The sequence below is a fragment of the Citrus sinensis genome, chromosome 4 (genome assembly GCF_022201045.2).
Source record: "Citrus sinensis cultivar Valencia sweet orange chromosome 4, DVS_A1.0, whole genome shotgun sequence".
Taxonomy (NCBI): domain Eukaryota; kingdom Viridiplantae; phylum Streptophyta; class Magnoliopsida; order Sapindales; family Rutaceae; genus Citrus; species Citrus sinensis.
This window is the reverse complement of record NC_068559.1, coordinates 24,054,971-24,075,633: the sequence shown is the minus strand read 5'-3', so window position 1 is coordinate 24,075,633 and position 20,663 is coordinate 24,054,971. Positions and strand designations below refer to the sequence as shown.

The 20,663-nt window shown below is 39.6% G+C and overlaps 5 protein-coding genes across 8 annotated transcripts; 3 read left to right on the top strand and 2 right to left on the bottom strand.

Moving 5' to 3' along the window:
- Positions 1-241: 241 nt before the first annotated feature.
- Positions 242-2,293, bottom strand: LOC127901888 (uncharacterized). Its single transcript, XM_052439927.1, has 3 exons — positions 1,714-2,293; positions 560-1,359; positions 242-475 (listed from the first exon to the last, which is right to left on the bottom strand). Exons 1-3 carry the CDS (start codon positions 2,291-2,293, stop codon positions 242-244), a joined length of 1,614 nt encoding a protein of 537 aa, XP_052295887.1.
- Positions 2,294-3,844: 1,551 nt separating this feature from the next.
- LOC102609990 (ruBisCO large subunit-binding protein subunit beta, chloroplastic) lies at positions 3,845-8,772 on the top strand. Of its 3 annotated transcripts, none has more exons than XR_008054308.1 (13): positions 3,845-4,043; positions 4,144-4,269; positions 4,476-4,613; positions 4,916-5,011; positions 5,108-5,350; positions 5,428-5,662; positions 6,103-6,272; positions 6,746-6,823; positions 6,937-7,011; positions 7,091-7,195; positions 7,476-7,539; positions 7,698-7,790; positions 7,987-8,135. XR_008054308.1 is itself a non-coding variant. In XM_006484230.4 (13 exons), the coding sequence occupies exons 1-13, from the start codon at positions 3,903-3,905 to the stop codon at positions 8,233-8,235; spliced, it is 1,839 nt and encodes a 612-aa protein (XP_006484293.1). In that variant the 5' UTR covers positions 3,847-3,902; the 3' UTR covers positions 8,236-8,772. The 3 variants fall into 3 exon arrangements, 2 of the variants coding, with proteins under 2 accessions (XP_006484293.1, XP_052296202.1); XM_006484230.4 differs by having other exon boundaries at positions 3,847-4,043; positions 6,937-7,008; positions 7,476-7,568; positions 7,987-8,772; XM_052440242.1 differs by having other exon boundaries at positions 3,847-4,043; positions 7,476-7,568; positions 7,987-8,772.
- A 4,885-nt stretch (positions 8,773-13,657) lies between these two features.
- On the top strand, positions 13,658-15,545 carry LOC112498799 (uncharacterized). Of its 2 annotated transcripts, none has more exons than XM_025100373.2 (2): positions 13,658-14,097; positions 14,349-14,935. In XM_025100373.2, exon 1 carries the CDS (start codon positions 13,938-13,940, stop codon positions 14,082-14,084), a length of 147 nt encoding a protein of 48 aa, XP_024956141.1. In that variant the 5' UTR covers positions 13,658-13,937; the 3' UTR covers positions 14,085-14,097; positions 14,349-14,935. The 2 variants fall into 2 exon arrangements, with proteins under 2 accessions (XP_024956141.1, XP_024956140.1); XM_025100372.2 differs by lacking the exon at positions 14,349-14,935 and adding an exon at positions 15,327-15,545 and having other exon boundaries at positions 13,678-14,097.
- Positions 15,431-16,205, bottom strand: LOC102610413 (serotonin N-acetyltransferase 2, chloroplastic). Its single transcript, XM_006484231.4, has one exon. The coding sequence runs from the start codon at positions 16,096-16,098 to the stop codon at positions 15,529-15,531; it is 570 nt and encodes a 189-aa protein (XP_006484294.2). The 5' UTR covers positions 16,099-16,205; the 3' UTR covers positions 15,431-15,528.
- Positions 16,138-20,305, top strand: LOC107177693 (receptor like protein 22-like). The gene is made up of 2 exons (XM_015531903.2): positions 16,138-16,286; positions 17,454-20,305. The coding sequence occupies exon 2, from the start codon at positions 17,495-17,497 to the stop codon at positions 20,192-20,194; it is 2,700 nt and encodes an 899-aa protein (XP_015387389.2). The 5' UTR covers positions 16,138-16,286; positions 17,454-17,494; the 3' UTR covers positions 20,195-20,305.
- The last annotated feature ends 358 nt before the right edge of the window (positions 20,306-20,663 follow it).

Sequence of the window (20,663 nt, the reverse complement as noted above, 5' to 3'; positions counted from 1 at the left end):
CCAAGCATGGCGGGATCTGCTCGACCGCGTAAAGGCGAGCAGAATCCCGAACATCGGAAAATTTTCTAAGGCAGGTGGCGAAACCATATACCAAGCCATAGCCAGCTCGACCAGACGAGGACGAGCAGGCTCTCGTAATTACCACACAAGAGAGTAATCAAAAACATTTCTATTAATTTGTTAATAATTAACAAAGCAGATAATCTTCACAAACATTGTTCATTACAATACAAGAAACATATCAGGAAGGTCGTGGATCAGTAAGCCCAGCAGCGTCGGTTGGCTGGACCTCCTCAGGTGCAGAAGGAGTATCACCAGTCGCATCCAGAGGGGCGCTCGCCTCGCCAACATCAGCAGGGACTGCACGAGGAGGAGAGTCTCCCTCCTTAATCACGATCGGCTCTACCCCTTCGGCATCTTCCTTGGCCGCCTCCTCGTCCATATGTTGAGCAACACCAGCCGCAAGGTCATCCATCTTCAGATCAGGGTGTTGCTTCCCGAGGACGGCCATGATACAACGATAGGAATGCCGAAGTCCCTGGTCGTACTGGTTGTCGGCCTCCCTCTCCAAGTTCTCTATATGAGCTCGGTGGGAATCGCGGAGAGATTCGAGCTGAGCCTCATACATAGCCCTCTGCCCTTGGAGATCCTCCTTAACCTTGGTCAGCTCCTCCTCGAGGGTAATGGCTTTTGCTTGAGCAAGGGACTCTTGCTCTATCAGCTTGAGGTTCTCAACGTTTAGCTCCCCCGCTTTTTTCTCGGCAACGTCAGCTCTGGTCGTCGCCGATTGAATGTCCTCCTTCATCTTCCTGTCGTAACGACCAACCTTGGCCTTATAGTAGGTGGCCATGCAGCTGAGATGGAAAGCACTATACTGCATGGCTCCCACCAACTCGCCCAGGGTACAACCGTCAAAGCCCTCCAGGTCCTTCTTGCTCACGAGTTTAGACAACTCATTGAGATAGGGAACCAAGTGTTCTGGTCGGCTGTCGGGTAAGCGAGACCGAGGCACAACAGGTGGAGAAGAGGAAGCAGGATCAGTGGCTGCTCTACTGGATTCCCCGACTTTAGCAGAGGCAGGAGGGAAAGCCTGCAAGGGAGGAACCTGCTGCACGATGTTCTTTCGCTTCGCAGCGGGAGCATCTTTGTCCTGGTCCCTATCGGTTGTTGGAGGCCGAGAGCGTTTCCTGGTCAGAGCTCCAATCACTGCGTCCTCCATCTTATGGCCAGGAAGTATCAACCGAGACTCGAGGAAGTTGTATGTAGATAGCAGTTCTCGACTCGAGCAGGAATTGGCCAATACAGCCTCGACCCGTTTAAGCTGATCAGGTCGGAGCGGGAAGTGAACACCCCAGGAAACTACAGCACAAACAGACACTTGGTTAGAGACAAACCAATACAGCAGGAACAATTATGGATACAAGACATCTAAAGCGAGCAGGCAACCTGGGACCGTGAAACGGGGTGGGACGCGACAATCCTTCCCGTCTATTTGTGCAACTTGACCCCAGGGACCCCCAGCAAAAAAGAATTTCCTCTTCCAAGTCCCACCACCACCAGTTGGAAGATCAGTTATGGGTTTCCTGCTCTTGGTACCAGATTGGAAGTAGTACCAGCCGGCATCTTTAGGGCTGCTCTTCAGCTGGTACAGGTGCTTCACCTCATCAACCGTGGGCTCGCTTTGGCAACATCTGTCCCACAATATGAACAGACCAGAGAGCACTCTCCACCCGTTGGGGTTCAGCTGACCAGGAGCCAGATTTAGCCCGTTAAGTATCCGGGCAAAGTAAGGCTGCAAGGGACACCTCAGCCCATACTTAAAGCTCTCCAGATACAGGGTAACGTATCCCCTGGGAGGCCGGCTAGGTGTATCCTTCTTTCCTGGGATCTTAAGAGGTATCTCACCAGGAATACTATACCTAAGTCGGAGGTCATTGAGCTCGTCAAACGTGGTCGTACACGACATGTAATCAATGGCATAATCACGCGACAAGGCTCTACCTCCTACTGTACCCCGTTCTTCTGGTCGTGAGGCTCCTGATGGGGACGCCTCACCAGAATCATCCCCTTGACCCTCACTCAAGGTGTTCTCCGATCCAGAAGATCCTTCTTCATCGCTACTGTCGCTCGAGGGGGTTGTTTGGGGAGACATCCTCCTAGCGCTAGTACCAACACTAGACCTAATGGGCTCTAAGGGGATCCCGGGATCAAAAGCAAAATCAGCGGGCAGACTAGGCAAAAAACCTAGTTCGTCGTCACCAACCTCAACGACCTTCTCCTTACCCTTCGACATATCCTAAGTTCTAACCAAAACACCACCGCCAACTACAACCTCAAGCAAAGCAGAGAGAAAGGAAATTACCTACAACTAACCAATACCGAAAAAAATAGAAGAAATACCTGAAGCAGGGACTCGGTCAGAGAGAGACAGGGATGACAGCTTTGGCGCCGAGGTTCATTCGCCGGAGAGACAAGAATGGAGAAAATGACGAGTTCGTGTTTGAAGATTTTGGGTTTCTTTACTGAGAAGCAAACTCTTGGGCTGCCAGCATTTAATGACGCATATTCCGAGAATCCCGTAACCGTCGGTTTGAAATTCAAATGGAGGGGGGGATTTCTGCCACCTCACCTCGTCCGCGATTAAATGCGACATGACTCCTGGCAGCCTTTTCCAAACCCACGCGAGCGAGTACTATCGAGTTTCTACTGCTGGTCCACTACATTATCCAACACCAGAAACTGGGGGACCGGTGTTTGGGAGGGATACTGTTTGGGACAAATGCGTCGAAGGGACCAGGAATGACGAGCAGACATCTGATGGCGGAGTTCTGCGAACCGGTGTGTTCCGTTAAAGCCTGGCGCGTGGAAGAACAGGAGCAGAAACATCCTGCTCGTCCACGATATTATCGTCCGCGAGGCCAATTCCTATAAAAGGCATGAGGCCATTCCGGCTAGAGATCGAGAGGGGAGGAGACCCGGTCGACGGCAGTTGGCAAGACGTGCTCTCCAGCACGAGAATCTAGGCACAACAGCCACGCTTTCCCCAGAACCACGACGTAACACGCAAGGTCTCACAGAGCCGTGGCAGCCACGCTTTCCCCAGAACCGTGGCGTAACACGCAAGGTCTCATAGAGCCGTGCCAGCCACGCTTTCCCCTGAACCGTGGCGTAACACGCTAGATCCCATGTTTTGCCCATAACGCAGCAGTTGGAGTCCCATACCGTCTCGAAAAGAGCGGAAGACTGAGATTCAGAGGAAGCCTATAAAAAGATAGCCAACGAAGGTAAGAGGGTTGGCATTCTTGAGAAAAGGGGAGAAAACCACAAGAAACGCCATAAGACCTGTGGCAAGCTTTTCCCGAACCTTCATATCTGACTTGAGCGTCGGAGGGTTTGCGCCGGGAAAACAACCGGCGTACTCTGACTTATCTGTGTACGCAGGGACCTCCGGAGAAGAAGCCTGGCGAGGAGACCTCCTGGTAGTGACGAAGTTGATCGAGCAGAGATCCTGATCGTAGAACGAGGAGAACCGGAATCTCGCATCAACAGTACTTAAATTTTTTATTTTAACTTCCATCACATGATTTATTTAATTTATAAGAAATATGAATAAAAATATATTTAAAAATAAATATAATTATAAAATTATGATTATATAAAATTATTGACTATTATAAAAAGTGTAAGAGAATACATAGTGTATGTTATCTCTCTTTCCTGTATGCTTAATTGCTTATAGTCGTCAAAAGCAGTAAATAAGAGGGAAATACCGTTTTACTCTGGTACTAGAATAGCGCCAAAAGAAGTTCTAAGATATTTCTTCTGTTATGTCTCTAGTGACTTATCTAATCCATATAACGTATCCCCAAAACAGAGCAGATATTTTGTTGGTGTAAATAACAATGGCAGCTTTATCAACTCCAATCTTCGCAATTTCTTTCAAAAACCCAACATTGCCCAAAAGGGCACCTAATTCAGTCCCCAGAGCTATGGTTAAAGAGGTTTACTTCAACCACGATGGTTCTGCTACAAAGAAACTTCAGGTGACATTTCAAATATACCCCCGCTTCTTTTTCCTTTCTTCTTTTTAATTTTTTTCTTTTCACTGTTTTGTGTTTATGTGAACATGTATGGTTGTTGCAGGCCGGAGTGGACTTGGTGGCAGAGCTGGTAGGAGTAACTTTGGGTCCAAAGGGGAGAAATGTGGTCTTGCAGAACAAGTATGGACCTCCCAAGATAGTCAATGATGGAGAAACTGTTCTCAAAGAGGTGTTTTTAGTTACACATTCTAATTCACTGCATTTTAATTTCTTTCCCCTTTTTGCGTTTCTTCTATCATGGTGCTTGATTATGTATTTGAATAGGGTTTGATTATTAGAATGATGGATTTTGGAAGCTACCAATTAAGTTTTTAATTTTATTAGGGGAATTTGTGATTAATTTTAATTCCTTGTCTTTTGTTTTGTTTGATTTAGATTGAATTGGAGGACCCTTTGGAGAATATTGGAGTTAAATTGGTGAGACAAGCCGGAGCAAGGACAAATGACCTTGCCGGTGATGGTTGCACCACATCTATAATTCTTGCACAGGGTTTAATTGCAGAAGGTGTCAAGGTATGAATTGAATGATGCAAATATTCATCTATTATTGGGGAAAAAAGAAATGGTGATGGTTGAAAAAGGAACATATCAAGTACAATGTAGACCATACTTCTTTCTGAATCCAGATAATGAAGCTGATAAAGGCATGTTATTTACTTCTTAGCTGGCGTCTATTTTTATGTTTCTTGTCTTTTATTCAATATATTGTTGTTGTTCTATCCGGACTTCAAATATTTTAAATAATTGAGTATTTTCAATTTTCTCATCTCAATCTATTGCCGACTTTGCATATTGAAAGTTGTGCTTTACTTCAGGTGATTGCAGCTGGCATGAATCCCGTTCAAATTGCTCGTGGGATAGAGAAGACTTCGAAAGCCCTTTTGTCTGAACTCAAATTGACATCAAGAGAGGTATATAAGTTCATATCTTCTGTAAACTTGTCTCTGGATATTTAAAATTTTGAGAAGTTTGTAAGTGTGAACTATTGAACTGCTTACATTGTCCAGGTTGAAGATCATGAGCTAGCAGATGTTGCTGCAGTCAGTGCAGGAAATGATTATACTGTAGGAAAAATGATATCTGATGCCCTTCAACAAGTGGGAAGGAATGGTGTAGTCACAATTGAAAAGGGGAAGTGTACTGAAAACAGTCTAGAAATAGTAGAAGGAATGCGATTTGATCGTGGATTTTTGTCCCCTTATTTTGTAACCGATCGACAAAAGAGGACTGTGGAGTTTCACGATGGCAAGGTATTAACTCTCAGGTTTTAACTGTCTGGCATGTTTTTCTATTTAGTAATTAGAGTATGTGAATTCATTGGTTGCAGTTGCTTTTGGTTGACAAAAAAATCAAAAATCCAAAGGACATGTTTAAAATATTGGACAGTGCAGTTAAAGAGAAGTATCCTATTGTTATAGTTGCAGAGGACATTGAGCAGCAAGCTCTGGCTCTATTGATTAGGAACAAACTCAGAGGAGTGCTGAAAGCAGCAGCCATCAAGGCTCCTGCATTTGGTGAGCGCAAGAGCCACTACTTAGATGACATTGCTATCTTGACTGGAGGTATTATATTAAAATCCGGACTCTTGACATCTTCTTGATTGATAGCATCTATGTATCAAATTGACAGTATAGTAGCATGTAAATGATACTTTACACATATCACGTCCTATTCCCCTCTCCCAGATCCTGTACCGGTATGTTTTCAGGCCATATCAGGCTAAATGAATCTACACCTTTTTGTTTTTATCATAATTTTGTTCAATAATTCATCTATCAAAATGCAGCGATATTTAAAAATTGATTACAACTAGTTATTTTGTGTACTGATGATTAAATCATGGAAAGGGACTCATTAGATGAAATTGGACAAAAATCATCATTTAATTCACTCCAATCCTTCATACAATGGTATATGTGTTTGATCTTTAGGCCTCCTTATCCCTATTCTATGTTACATTGCCACTCTTCTCTAAATTCTCCATTTATCATATATTTTGCAGGCTTAGTAATCAGAGATGAGATGGGGCTGACACTAGATAAGGCTGGCAAGGAGGTACTGGGAACAGCTATTAAGGTGGTGATAACCAAGGATTCTACCTTAATAGTTACTGATGGGAGCACTCGAGCAGCTGTTGAAAAGAGGATTTCTGAAATCCGAAGCCTTGCTGAGGTTGTGCTTCTAGTTTCCTTCTACATTGTGCTAGTGCATTTTGCTTTAAGAATTTGAAGTTTTTTGGGCATAAGTTGCAGTATTAAACAAACCACAAAATTGCAATCATGCATAAGCTGACACATATTAGGAAGTTGTTTGTAGCATGAACCTCACCAAAAAATTTAAAGAAGCTTGTAAAGCTATCTTACATTGATTCCCAATTGAAATATTCCACAAGAGCAAAATGTCAAGGGAACCTGAAAAGAACTTTTACATCTTGAAGTTCTCCTGAAGAACTCTTGGATTTTAACTTTGGGTTGTCTTCTCTGTTGTGAAGAGCAAAGAAATGTCATGCTTAATCATAAATGAAAATTATATGCCTACGAATAAAAAAAGAAAAAAGAATAGATAGCTTAAGGCCACAAGAACTGAACAAATAAATGAACGGCTGGTTTTCTGTCAGACACAACATAATAACTCTTGTTTTGCAGATCACTGAAGAAAGATTCCAAAAGAACATTCTGAATGAAAGAATAGCAAGATTATCAGGAGGGATTGCTATTCTTCAGGTGAAATAATATAAATAACTTGTTTAGCAGTTTGATACTTTGAAAAAATGGAGACATTTTGCCCTACTTTTATTATAATTTTTTCTATTTAACTTCACTCATTTGAAGCACAGGTAGGAGCACAAACAGTTGTTGAATTGAAGGATAAACAACTCAGGATTGAAGATGCTCTGAATGCAACTAAGGTAGTCAGTTGCATAGCTCAAGCTGACAAATGTTAGATTGGAAAGTTAATGATAGTAAGCTTCTAACTTGATATACCCATAGGCAGCAATAGAAGAAGGTATTGTAGTCGGTGGTGGCTGTAGCCTCTTGAGGCTGTCTGCAAAGGTGGAGGGTATCAAAGAGCTTCTGGATAATGAAGAACAAAAGGTACCATTCTTTTTGTTCATTTTTTCCCCCTCTTCTTAAATCTGGATATATCATTCATTTGCTTTAAAACGAAAAATAAATTAGCAATAAGAAACTTGTTTATCTGAAGCTTAATATCTCTTTTGTTCCATAGATCTATAGACTGTGCTGTATTTTCAAAAGTTGCGATAATACATTCACGATTTTATGTCATTTCTTACTCAGTTACATATTTTGTGATTCTGCTGATTATCCACTAAGTGACTAATATTGCGAGACCATTTTGACAATGTCAATGCAGATTGGAGCAGAGATCTTCAAGAGAGCATTAAGCTATCCCACAAAACTAATAGCCAAAAACGCAGGTGTTAATGGCAATTTTGTTGTAGATCAGGTGTCGGCACATAAATGCATAATTTTTCATTAAGAAACTGATTGAATAGCTGAATAATGAATGTTCTTTTACTTTCTTTCTCATTTGAATCAAATAAAATACCCTGCTGAGACTTGCTACATTTTGCAGGTCCTATCCAATGATGATCCAAGATACGGTTACAATGCTGCAAGAAACCGTTATGAAGACCTTATGGCGGCAGGAATCATTGATCCAACTAAGGTACGAGAAATTTGATGATTTGTACCCTTAAAGTGCTGTAGTGTTGTGTGAAATATGTATATAACGATATCTAAATTCTGTGTGAGACTTAGGTCCTTCAGTCCAGTAGATTACACGATGAATACCTTGTCTTCTTTTTTTTCTTTTTTTTCCAAGAAGAAAAATTTAACCTCAATAATTCTTATTTCTGAAGCAGGTAGTTAGATGTTGTTTGGAGCATGCAGCATCCGTGGCAAAGACTTTTCTAACATCAGATGCTGTTGTAGTCAACATTAAGGAATCAGAGCCCGTGCCAAGGAGGAAACTCATGCCAAGCTCTGCTGATTCTCTGTTTTCCAAACAAATGCCACCCACTTCTCAGCAAAAGGGAAAGCCAATGCCAGCCTCGGCATACTCTCTCTTTTCTAAACAAATGCTGCCTGCTTATCAACCGAGGAGGCTCTAACAGTCAACTCTTGATTCTGGGTCAAAGTTAATACGACCACATAGCAGATAAATTACCATGAATTCCAACTTGCAATCATCCAGGTATCAGATGAATGAGACCATTGAATTCAATTTAGTGACTGGAGCTTACTTGCTTGATCGCCAAGGCTATGATAACTGCAATTCATCCCTCATTCAAAATGTGGAGTAATTGTGGAAAGATAAAAGGATTATGCCATTATTCATCTTCTAGAATGGCATGGAATATATGAAGATGAATGCACAACTTGCCTGTGCAGCTGTTTTGGATCAGCTTCTTTGCATCGAGTGAGCTGTTAGCATCAAAGAAATAAGCAATTTGCCTGTGGATTTGCACCGGAGAAAGAGGCCTACTCCAGCATATATCTGTGAATTTTAATAGTAGTTATGCGTGCATGGTAAACCTTTCTTTTAAATTGTTGTAAAAATAAAAAATTACCAAAATAGACACAATATTGGATGAAATTTACTTACTCACATGGTATATTAAAGAGCACATATTATAATTTTCATAGTATATATACAACCTTGTTAAATTAATAATCTATTAAATAATAGTTTTGTTGGTTCCAACTTGGGCCCAATTGATCTCACTAGACGTTGAAATAAGCTTACTTTCAATACATGCCACTACAAGCAAACCCACCATAAAGAAAGTAGGACACTTCGACATTATCAATTTCTAAACTTCATTGAAAACTACTTAATCGATAGAATAAAAGAATGATATAGGCACGAGGCTCCGTATATATTAATAGGTTTTAAGAAGAGTTTTGTAGTGAGAGTAAAGATTCCATCAATGAGCAATTGAATAAATCACACTACGTTAAATGATATTAACTACTGGCTTTAATATTATCTTGCGTCATGGTAGAAGGGAAACATAGATATTATTATTTTTATATTTTTCTATAATGAAAAGTAAAAATATTAGCTGAATGTTGCACTGCTCTGTTCTTGCTTTGAATGCCATGTCGTGTAACCGCAAATGACATGACAGTTTCTGGACCACACAGCAAATGACTTGATCATAATTAGGGTTGATAAATTGCAGGCTTGGGTTGGGCTTTTTTAAGCCTGTGCCCAAGTCCATGTTATTATTAATAAGCTCATAACCTTTAAAAGTTTGTCTAAATTTGGGCGAAGCATGGACTTTTTATTAATTTTGAAATAAATTTTCATTAAAATAAAAAAATTAATTAAAGATAATTATCTAATATATGGTAGAATAATAGTTCAATACATAAAATATTAGTAACAAAAATATAATGAATTATAAATACTAATATAAAAAACACATTAATCTAATATTTTGAGTTTTTTTTTCAATTTAGTTTATTTTTATTTATAAATTAAAAGAGCCGAGGTCAAGTCCATGCTTTTTTTAGACCCTTAATAGGCCCAATCTATGAGGGCTTTATATTATTTTCAAATCATATTCAAGTCCAATTTATGCAGGTCGGGTTTCAAGCCTTTTCCACGGACCTAGGCTGAGCCAACCTATACTTTTTTGTCAACCCTAATCATAATTTCCTGATTTTAGCAGCAACCTTACTTTAGTTTGAAAAAAAAAAAAATAACAACCTTACTTAACTCACTTTAGAAGGTTAATAATGATTTTATCATGTAAAAATTATAATTATTTAGCTAATATTTAAGGATGTAATTTCCACAATATTGAAGACAGAGCTTCAAAGGACTAAGGACAAATTACTAATGCAATGCATTTTTTACCCTAAAAGAAAGGCGAAGTGCCAAGTTATAATGTTGTCATCTTTTTCCACAAAAGTATAATTTTCATGAGATTAGGCTTAAATTATCACCCATTTTTCAGTTTTCATAATCTTCAAGGTGGGTTTAGTAGCCTTGGCCAAAAAAAGCCCAGGCTGGCCGCAAGTGTTTTAAGTCCGGCATGCATGAATTGGACTTAAATATGGATCAAAAAATATAAAAACCACATGGATTGAGCCTAATTAAGGGTCTAGAAAAAAAAAGTCGGGCTTTTTAATATATAAATAAAAAATATAAATCAAATTAAAAAGGAAAAAACTTAAAATATTATATTAATTTGTTTTTTATTAATATTTGTGATTTATTACATTGTATTATTAATATGTTGTTTATTGAACTATTATTCTATCATATACTAAATAATTATCTGTAATTTAAAATTTTTACTTCATTAAAAATTTATTTAAAGTTAGTAATAAACCTAGGCCCGGCCAGGCCCAGACTCTTAATTTGCCGACCTTAGGGTTTAGAGTGGGATACAAATTTAACTCTATTAACATTATTTAACATTATTTAACATTATGTCACACTAAATCTGTGGCACGAATAAGAAGGTGAAGCTAACAATTTCTTGGAAGCTGTTGCCTGTCCAAGCCTCCAAGAAGAGGGAGATAAGATAAGGTTGAGTAATTGTACACAAAGGAGATATCTGGAAATTGGTGCTATTTCTTACAAGTTATATGTAACCTACTTCAAGCAACAGTGGGGACAAATTCACTTATTCATACTATTATAATAAAATATTATTGTGTAGGTTTAATTAGAATCTTCAAATTCATGTTTGAGTTTTCTTTTTTTTTTTTTGAGGGAAAGTATTACTTTCATTCATCCAACTATGTAAATAGGTACAAAAATTCTGAGGGTATATCATCTACCCAAAAAACAAAATTAGTTTGCTCTGATGCTAATCTTGCAAGAGAGTGAGCTAATGTATTGCCACCCTCTTGGGGTATGTTGAACTTTCACTTGGTTTAGCCTCTTCATTCGATCTTGAACTTCAGAAGCAACCCAAAATATTTCAGCTCTTGAACTTGTCTTGGAATTGACTAAATCCACTACTTCCTGGGAGTCAGATTCCACAATTAGTGGGAAGCATCTAACATTTTCTGCTATCTCCAGCCCGAATCTGATAGCTTCAGCTTCTGCAAAATCAACTTTGCCAATAAACTTTGAGGGCTTTATTGCTGCGGCTATAACCTTTCCTCTTGAATTCCTTATAACGATTCCCATTCCAATTCTTTGCTGTTCCACTCTTACTGCTGCATCTACATTAACTTTGAACCAGCCCTCTGGTGGGTGTTTCCATTGTTTCTGATTTGCAGTGCTCTGCTGGGAGTTACCTTGCATTTGGGGCATTTGGATTCTGCTATAGGATTGCACCATTGCTTCTGCTGCCGCAACTGATAGCTGGGGGTCTTCTTTTTTGTTTTTGAAGAGGAAAAGGTTCCTTGAGTGCCAGATACTCCAGCACACAGCAACAATCAGTTCCATCTCAGATTTTCTCCTTTTTCCATTCAAGCCCTGCAGCAAGCTTAGGACATCTCTTACTTTGCTAAATTCAATATCCTCACCAAAAGGGGTTAGCCTCCATATTTTCTTTGAAGCTTTACAGTCGTATAGTGTGTGGAAAACAGTCTCCTTTGTTAGCTTACACCTCTGGCACCAGGGTAGTTGCACCACTGTCCTCTTCCAAAGATTTCCTGCCGTTGCCAACAGATTATTTGCTGCCCTCCACATGAAAATCTTAACTTTTTCCGGGAGTTGAAGATACCAAATGGCATGCCAAGACTTATCATTCTCACTCGAGCAGCTTGGCTTCTCAGGAAAGTTCATTTTCATAGCCACTTGGTAGCCGCTTTTAACTGAATAATTACCTTTCTTGTCATAGTGCCACAGCACTTAGTCTGGTTTTGGCTGCCTTGGCAAAGGGATTTTCAAAATTTGTTCAGCATCTTCTTTCAGAAAATGTTGCCGAATTACATCTTCTTTCCATCTTTGCTCCTCACTGATCAGCTTTGCAACAGTTGTGTCTGGACTCAAGGATGGGGGAGATATTGGCTGGAAATTTACAGGTCTGGGAATCCATTGACCTTTTTGAGTTTTCTTAAAATTATTATTTTTGCACCTTTTTTCAAATTATTCAAGTGATTTATAAAAATATGAAATAAATAAGAAATGATAACACTTTTGATTGTTGTAATTTGAAGACGTCGAATCTTACAAATTTGATGCTTTAGTGATATGTTATATTAATGGTGTCTTTATTAATCAGTAATTAGAATGAGTTGAAATTGAAATGCAATAAAATCCGAATATAATTGTCATGACCCAACCCAGACCTGGCAAGATATTGTCCGCTTTGGGCCTTAACAAGGCCCGCACGGATTTGTTCTTGGGGCGCCCATACACCCCAAAACGCGTCTTGCCAATTAAGGTGTGGATCACCCCTTATAAACCCAGCATCTCTCCCGTGCTTTGCCGATGTGGGATTCGCCTAGGGTGTTACATCAATGTCATGACCCAACCCAGACCTGGCAAGATATTGTCCGCTTTGGGCCTTAACAAGGCCCGCACAGATTTGTTCTTGGGGCGCCCATACACCCCAAAACGCGTCTTGTCAATTAAAGTGTGGATCACCCCTTATAAACCCAGCATCTCTCCCGTGCTTTGCCGATGTGGGATTTGCTTAAGGTGTTACATACACCCCCCCTTGGGGACTCAGCGTCCTCGCTGAGGTTTGCCCCACCATCGCTCAAGAGGACACGCGGAACCGCTCTGATACCACAATGTCATGACCCAATCCAGACCCCCCACCATCGCTCAAGAGGACACGCGGAACCGCTCTGATACCACAATGTCATGACCCAATCCAGACCTGGCAAGATATTGTCCGCTTTGGGTCTTAACAAGGCCCGCATGGATTTGTTCTTGGGGCGCCCATACATCCCAAAACGCGTCTTGCCAATTAAGGTGTGGATCACCCTTTATAAACCCAACATCTCTCCCGTACTTTGCCGATGTGGGATTCGCCTAAGGTGTTACATAGTATCTTACCAGGTCTGGGTTGGGTCATGACAATAATTCTATAGGATGAGTAAGGAGGTAAAGGTAACATCTCTCCAACTTAGTAGTTCCTTAAAATTTTGATTTTCTTAGCATTGTTTCACATTAAATCTGCAATATGAATTAAGGAGGTGAAGGCAACAACACTTGTTGAAAGCTGTTACCTGTCCAAGGAGAGGGAGATAAGACAAGGCTGAGCAATTGCACACAACACAACGAAGATAAGTTTCTGGAGTCTAGGAGTTTGTGCTATTTACTGCGAGTTAGACGCATAACCCACTGGAAACAACAGAACGGGATAAATTCGGATAAATTCACCTGCTCATAGTATTTTAAGGGTGAATTTTGAATTATTTTATGGTAAATTAATTTATCTTTAAATTATCATTCTTATTTTTGAGATATTTTAATTTTTCTTATTTTTGTGAAGATTATACAGATTCATCGGTCCAGCTTTATTTTTAATCTTTTAAATAAAAATAAAGATAACTTGAGTTTTTAAAAAATAAGAAAATGATTTATGAAGGGTAATTTAAAATTTCTCTGCATATTAATGATATTACTGTGCAGGTGTGATTGTATTAATCCATAATTGAGTTTCCCCAAAAAAAGCGACTGTACCGTTCGTCTCAGCCTTCACTCTCCATCACCTCTGTTTTCTCACCGCTTGATTCTATCGATCCTTAATCTTCTTATTTAGTGAACAGCAGCCCCATTTCTTCTCTCAAGCTTCAGCAGAAATCTTTAGCCAAAAAACCCACCTCAAAGTTTCTATCTTTTTCTCTTTTTAACTTAGATTTTTAAAAGATCGTTTTCGGGGAAGAAACGATGGCATTTATGGGATTAAGTTTGCAGTGCATATTGGATTTGATAGTAGCGGGGATCTCTTTGGTGATCGGCTTAGGTTTCTTCGCTTTCATTACTTCCATTCTTTGCTCTGTGGCTTTCTTGCACAACGCCAAGGTCGTTTCTTGATCCTTTTTCGGAGGTATTGTTGTAATCCTCTCTCACTCTTTTCAAATTCAGCTACATCAGCACAATTTTGGATGATCATTTATTTTCTTCTTCATCAATTATCTTTTGGGTCATCAAGAATGTCATTCATTATAGTGTTTTTAGACTCTCAGTTTTGTCAGTTTCTGATTTTTCATTTCTTATTCTTCAAGAATTTATTGTATAGAGTTAGTTGTAATTGTTGCAATATGTAGATATAAAATTGGGTTGAAATTAAATATATAGGTGGAGTGTCATGATTGGAGATGAAAAAAGACTAAATGGCGGCACCAAAATTCGCTATCAGTGTTGCTGTACAATGTTATGCTATGAGGCAAAGCAATTTTAGAAATGGACCGAAAGTTTCTTTAGTGTTAGTATATATGACATATGAGAGAGTATGTTTGAACTGAGATCCATCGTTGCCTCTACTATTATCACAATCATTCGCACTGTACACGCCAAAGTGGATGGCGGGTTCAAGAGAGTTTGCTGTGCGATGTGAAAATGCCTGTGTAAGTTTAAGGCAGGGGAGAAGAAACTTCAATTACATAATGGGGCTTAAAAGATTGTTGATCTAGTTTTAGATTTCACTAGCATTTGTGGCAATGCTTTTCGAACTTGTGGAAAATCCAATGTGCGCCATATAATAGGATTCAGTTTAGGCCTAGTTGGTTATTAGATTCTGGATTCATTTCCTCTTGGATCACACGATCTTTATAGGGGAGAAAGAAACAGAATGAATTGCAATTCTAAACTTAAGAGCATATTTATCAGACATGTATCTTTTAGCCGGACCACTCATCAACCGTTTGTATTTAACTTCTTAAGGCTATTTGATTGTTACTATTTTATCTGTCTAATTCGAATTCCAATAAAAAGGTAATAGACAACAAATATTTGTACAGCAAGGGTAAAGAATACCTTTTGCAATTTTTGATTGAAGCTTCTTAATCACTACTGAGTTAGTAGTACTATTACTGTAAGCAGCATATCCCCAAAAAAAATCTTTACAATCATCACGCATATTCATCACCATCTCCAGTCTCTTAATCGTAAATCCAATTCCAAAATTTCTGCCTCTCGCAGAGTTGAATTTGAATCATCAAGAGCGATTTCCAGTTTCCAGTTTCCTCTCTAATCATGCACTGCTCTAAAACAATTTCTTTGTTGTTGAGAATGAGAAGATATGAACCTCGATATCTGATTAATCAACTGTTTCAGGCATTGCTAGAGGAGAAGAACAGAAGCAATGATGCAAGAACTTATGTGAGTGCGGTACGTTTCTCGTAGCAAAGATCAATTTTGTTGTCGCGGACTCAGTCATCTAAGTGTGAGAATGTAGAAACTCTTTCTTGTATCCAATGATAATAATACAAAACAAGAAATGCATTTGAAATAATTTTTAGTTAATTAATTTAACAGATTATAATTTCTTGTTTTTGGACTTTCTTGAATAAACCATGCCACGGATGCCACCGGGATCCGCCACAAACCCCAGGGGCCTATAAAACCCCAGCACTCGGGGCTCCGAATAGAGGGCTATGTTACAAACCCCTTTCTCTAACAACTCATCAATCAGTCTCTCCATTACGGCCTTCCCTAAGCCCATCCCTTGATACGAGGGGTCCACCACCACGTCCCACACTATCGCGTTGAAAACGTCGTCGCCCGTCGCTCTAGCGAATGCCACCGGCCTCCGCGTCTTCTCGTACTCTATCCATAGCAGAGAGCTCGTGTTCTCTAGCGCCACTCTGATTTTGTCTGGGTCCCGCCTGGGGAATCCGACGGCTACGAAGACTGAGTTGAGGTGGTTGATGTCGAGGTCCGAGATCGTGCGGCGCAGAATGAAGCCCCGGGATTCGAGTTCCTGGTCGGAGATAGAGAATTTGCTGACGGTGGTTTGGGACGACGAGGCGGTGACGTTTCGGGTTGGTTTGAGTTTGAGGCGGAGAGAAGGGAGGGGAGTCGTGGGGATGATGCCACGTAGGATCATAGCTTTGGGTTTTAGTTGCGATTTTGTGGGAAGTGAATCGGCGAAAGCGATGAATGTTATATGAGAAATTGAGAATGGATTTGCGGTGGTTATTGACCGTTGTGAGATAAGACTACCGGTGGGTAAATTGGTTGGGGCCATTGAATGGGACAATAAATTGGCGGGACAGTGGGGGCCCCAGTGAAAAGGTGACGATGTGGGATCGTACGGTTAAGATTTTTATTTGTTTAAAGTTATTCGATGAAAAACTGATTGCATTCGTTAAAAAATAGTTGTAAAAAAATTCATCATCTAGAATTCTAGATCATAGCCAAACAAATATCTAGAAAAAGCAATCCAATTATCAAACAATATGAATAAAAAATTGGTAGAATTATGTGATTATCTTTTAAGTAATCGTATGAATGGGAGGTGTGAACAAATATCAGATATACATAGTAGGGAAGTATTGGCTAAATAAATGCACATTTTAAAGAATTAATAAAGGGGTGATAGAGAAACAGTGGGTTGTTGAAGTTGACGAGTTAGCACATAGCACTTGACCATAAGGGTAGCAACCGTAAGCACCTGGAAATTCTTTTTTTTTTTTAAAAAAAAAAATTTTAAACGAGTTGGAAATTGCTTTGGTTGTAGTAGTAGTGGTGGTATTATTATTATTATTATTATTATTATTATTATTATTATTATTTATTAAAAAAAAAGAAATAATTTAATAAATGAGATAAGAACGAAGTAAAAAATGGAGAAGAAGAATAGCAACTAGCAAGTGTGCACTTTAAATATATATATATATATATATATAAGCTCTTAACGAATTAATCTTCCAAGAATAATATTTTTAATAAATTCCATGAAACGTCCCTCATACTAGTAAATATATAAACCAACTTCAGTTTGTGTTGTTGAAAGCAAATTACCATCATCAGACATGGGAAATCCACTTCCATTTTGGTCCTGGAAAATCTGGTTCTCAAGCTTCTTCTTTGGGTTTTCCCTTCTCTGTATTTTAGTTTCTGGTCGGTGCCTTGAGGACCAAAAATTGCTGTTGCTCGAATTTAAGCGAGGCTTGTCTTTTGATCCTCAAACTGACTCAACTAATAAGCTACTGTCTTGGTCTTCAACAACTGATTGCTGTTCCTGGGATGGGGTCACTTGTGATCCCAGAACAGGTCATGTTATCAGCCTTGATATCAGCAGTAGCTTCATAACTGGGGGAATCAATGGCTCTAGCAGTCTGTTCGATCTTCAGCGTTTACAACATCTCAACTTGGCTAATAATAGCTTATATTCTTCCCCTTTTCCTTCAGGATTTGATAGACTTTTCAGCTTGACACATCTTAATCTTTCATATTCAGGCTTTTCTGGTCACATTCCACTGGAAATTTCATCCCTCAAGATGCTTGTATCTCTTGATCTATCGGCATCTCCCTTAGTGGCACCCATCCAACTCCGACGTGCAAATCTGGAAAAGCTTGTCAAAAACCTTACTAATCTGGAAGAGCTTTACCTTGGTGGAATCGATATCTCAGTAGCCGACTGGGGTCCAATCCTCTCAATACTCTTCAATCTTCGCATTTTGAGCTTGCCTGATTGCCATATTGCTGGTCCAATTCACTCTTCTTTATCGAAACTCCAGCTCCTCACTCATCTCAATCTTGATGGGAACGACCTTAGTTCAGAAGTACCTGATTTCCTGACAAATTTCTCCTCTTTGCAATATTTGCACCTCAGCTCATGCGGCTTATATGGTAGAGTTCCAGAAAAGATTTTCTTGATGCCCTCATTGTGCTTTCTTGATGTATCCGGCAATTCAAATCTCACAGGTTCTTTGCCGGAGTTTCCTCCTAGTAGCCAACTGAAAGTTATTAAGCTCTCGGGGACTAGATTCTCAGGGAAATTACCTGATTCAATAAACAATCTGGCCTTTCTTGAGGATTTGGGGCTTTCAGGTTGCAGTTTCTTTGGATCCATTCCATCCTCATTTGGAAACCTTACTGAGCTGATCAATATTGATTTTTCAAGAAACAACTTCAGTGGTTCACTTCCTTCGTTTGCTTCCTCAAATAAGGTAATTAGCTTGAAATTCGCTCATAATAGTTTCACAGGTACCATACCCTTATCATATGGAGATCAGCTAATCAGTCTTCAGGTCCTTGACCTGAGAAATAATTCGCTCCAGGGAATTATCCCCAAGTCACTATATACAAAGCAGTCAATTGAGTCTTTATTGCTTGGTCAAAACAAGTTCCATGGGCAGCTGGAAAAGTTCCAGAATGCTTCTTCTTTGTCATTGAGGGAGATGGATTTCAGTCAAAATAAGCTTCAGGGTCTAGTTCCTGAGTCTATCTTTCAAATTAAAGGGCTTAATGTCCTGAGACTATCTTCTAACAACTTTAGTGGCTTCATAACCCTTGAGATGTTCAAAGACCTCAGGGAGCTTGGAACTCTTGAGTTATCCGAAAATAATTTCTCCTTCAACGTCAGTGGAAGCAATTCAAACATGTTTCCAAAAATTGGAACACTGAAACTGAGCTCTTGCAAAATAACTGAATTCCCAAATTTCTTGAGAAACCAAACCAATTTGTTCCATCTAGACCTTTCTAATAATAGAATCAAAGGAGAAATTCCTAATTGGACTTGGAATGTAGGAGATGGGAAGTTGGTCCATCTAAACCTTTCTCACAATATGCTAGAAGCATTTGAAAAACCAGGTCCCAATCTTACCTCAACCTTCTTGGCAGTTCTTGATCTTCATTCCAACATGTTGCAGGGATCCTTTCCTATCCCACCTGCTTCTATAATATTCTTGGATTACTCGGAAAACAAATTTACCACCAACATACCATATAACATTGGTAATTACATAAACTATGCTGTTTTCTTCTCCTTAGCAAGCAACAATCTTAGCGGAGGAATCCCTCTGTCATTATGTAACGCATTTGATTTGCAAGTCCTTGACCTCTCTGACAATCACCTGACTGGATCAATTCCATCTTGCCTAGTTTCTAGCAATATCTTGAAGGTGTTGAAGCTACGGAACAATGAATTTCTAGGAACGGTACCCCAGGTAATCGGGAATGAGTGCAGTTTGAGAACTCTAGACCTCAGTCAGAATCACCTAGCAGGTTCGTTACCAAAATCATTGTCAAAGTGCACAAGTTTGGAAGTACTCGATGTTGGAAAAAATCAGTTAAATGGTTCATTCCCATTTTGGCTGGAAACATTGCCCCAATTACGAGTACTAGTCTTGCAGTCCAACAACTATGATGGTTCAATTAAGGATACTCAAACTGCAAATGCCTTTGCATTGCTGCAAATAATCGACATTTCTTCTAATAACTTCAGTGGTAATTTGCCTGCTAGATGGTTTCAAAGCTGGAGGGGCATGAAGAAGCGGACAAAAGAATCACAAGAAAGCCAAATTCTTAAGTTTGTTTACCTGGAGCTAAGTAACTTGTACTACCAAGATTCAGTGACTTTGATGAACAAAGGACTATCCATGGAATTGGCAAAGATCCTAACAATCTTCACCTCCATTGACGTTTCCAACAACCAATTTGAAGGTGAGATTCCGGAAATGCTTGGAGACTTTGATGCACTCCTAGTACTCAACATGTCAAATAACAATTTCAAGGGTCAGATTCCTGCCACACTTGGAAACCTCAAGGAGCTTGGGTCATTAGACCTGTCACATAACCAGCTCTCAGGCAAGATTCCTGAAAAACTGGCCACCTTGAACTTCCTTTCAGTTTTAAAACTGTCGCAGAATCTTCTCGTGGGGGAGATACCGCGAGGCCCTCAGTTTGCTACATTCACAGCAGCTTCATTTGAAGGAAATGCAGGCCTTTGCGGCTTTCCTTTGCCTAAAGCTTGCCAAAATGCATTGCCTCCAGTTGAGCAGACTACTAAAGATGAAGAGGGCTCAGGTTCAATTTTTGACTGGGAATTTTTCTGGATTGGCTTTGGCTTTGGAGATGGAACTGGGATGGTTATAGGAATCACACTAGGAGTTGTCGTTAGCAATGAAATCATTAAGAAGAGGGGAAAAGTTCATAGAAGTATATCATCAGGGCATGCTTTGAGAAGAAATTTATGAATTTTTAAGTACCGAGTTATAATTTTGTGTGTTGTACGTCTAATGTTGCGAAATTTTGTTACTGTTTAATAAATGTTGCCATCGAATTGTTCTTTGAGAACTAAGTCTTAACTTCATGTGTTGATCCATCGAGTGTTCATACATGGTTACTGTTTTAGAATGTTTACTTGTTCTATGTTTCTGACTCGACCATTCGGGTAATTCGATCATATACACTGATTGTTTCGTATTAAAGTCGTCACACGGCAGTACTCGACTTTCATGGAAAAAATGCAAATTGAAGCAATTGAAGTCTTAATCAACAATTTTGTTTGAAGTGGGTCAGAAGAGAAAATAGAGCATCTTTTTCTTCACCAACCCACTCAAGTGCTCAACAACACGTATGCTGTCCGTGCATGATAAGTCGCACGTTACCCAATACCCACCTACTTCCGGAGAGAATTTTTAATTTATTTATTTCTTTCACACC

Coding starts and splice junctions, on each gene's coding strand:
- LOC127901888 (XM_052439927.1), bottom strand. CDS start 2,293: ATGTCGAAGGGTAAGGAGAAGGTCGTTGAGGTTGGTGACGACGAACTA. Junction 1,360..1,713: donor CGGGTGGAGAGTGCTCTCTG/GTCTGTTCATAT, acceptor TTTGTGCTGTAG/TTTCCTGGGGTGTTCACTTC. Junction 476..559: donor TAGAGAACTTGGAGAGGGAG/GCCGACAACCAG, acceptor CCTGATCTGAAG/ATGGATGACCTTGCGGCTGG.
- LOC102609990 (XM_052440242.1), top strand. CDS start 3,903: ATGGCAGCTTTATCAACTCCAATCTTCGCAATTTCTTTCAAAAACCCA. Junction 6,824..6,936: donor GAGGGATTGCTATTCTTCAG/GTGAAATAATAT, acceptor TTTGAAGCACAG/GTAGGAGCACAAACAGTTGT. Junction 7,791..7,986: donor GAATCATTGATCCAACTAAG/GTACGAGAAATT, acceptor TTTCTGAAGCAG/GTAGTTAGATGTTGTTTGGA.
- LOC112498799 (XM_025100372.2), top strand. CDS start 13,938: ATGGCATTTATGGGATTAAGTTTGCAGTGCATATTGGATTTGATAGTA.
- LOC102610413 (XM_006484231.4), bottom strand. CDS start 16,098: ATGATCCTACGTGGCATCATCCCCACGACTCCCCTCCCTTCTCTCCGC.
- LOC107177693 (XM_015531903.2), top strand. CDS start 17,495: ATGCTTGTATCTCTTGATCTATCGGCATCTCCCTTAGTGGCACCCATC.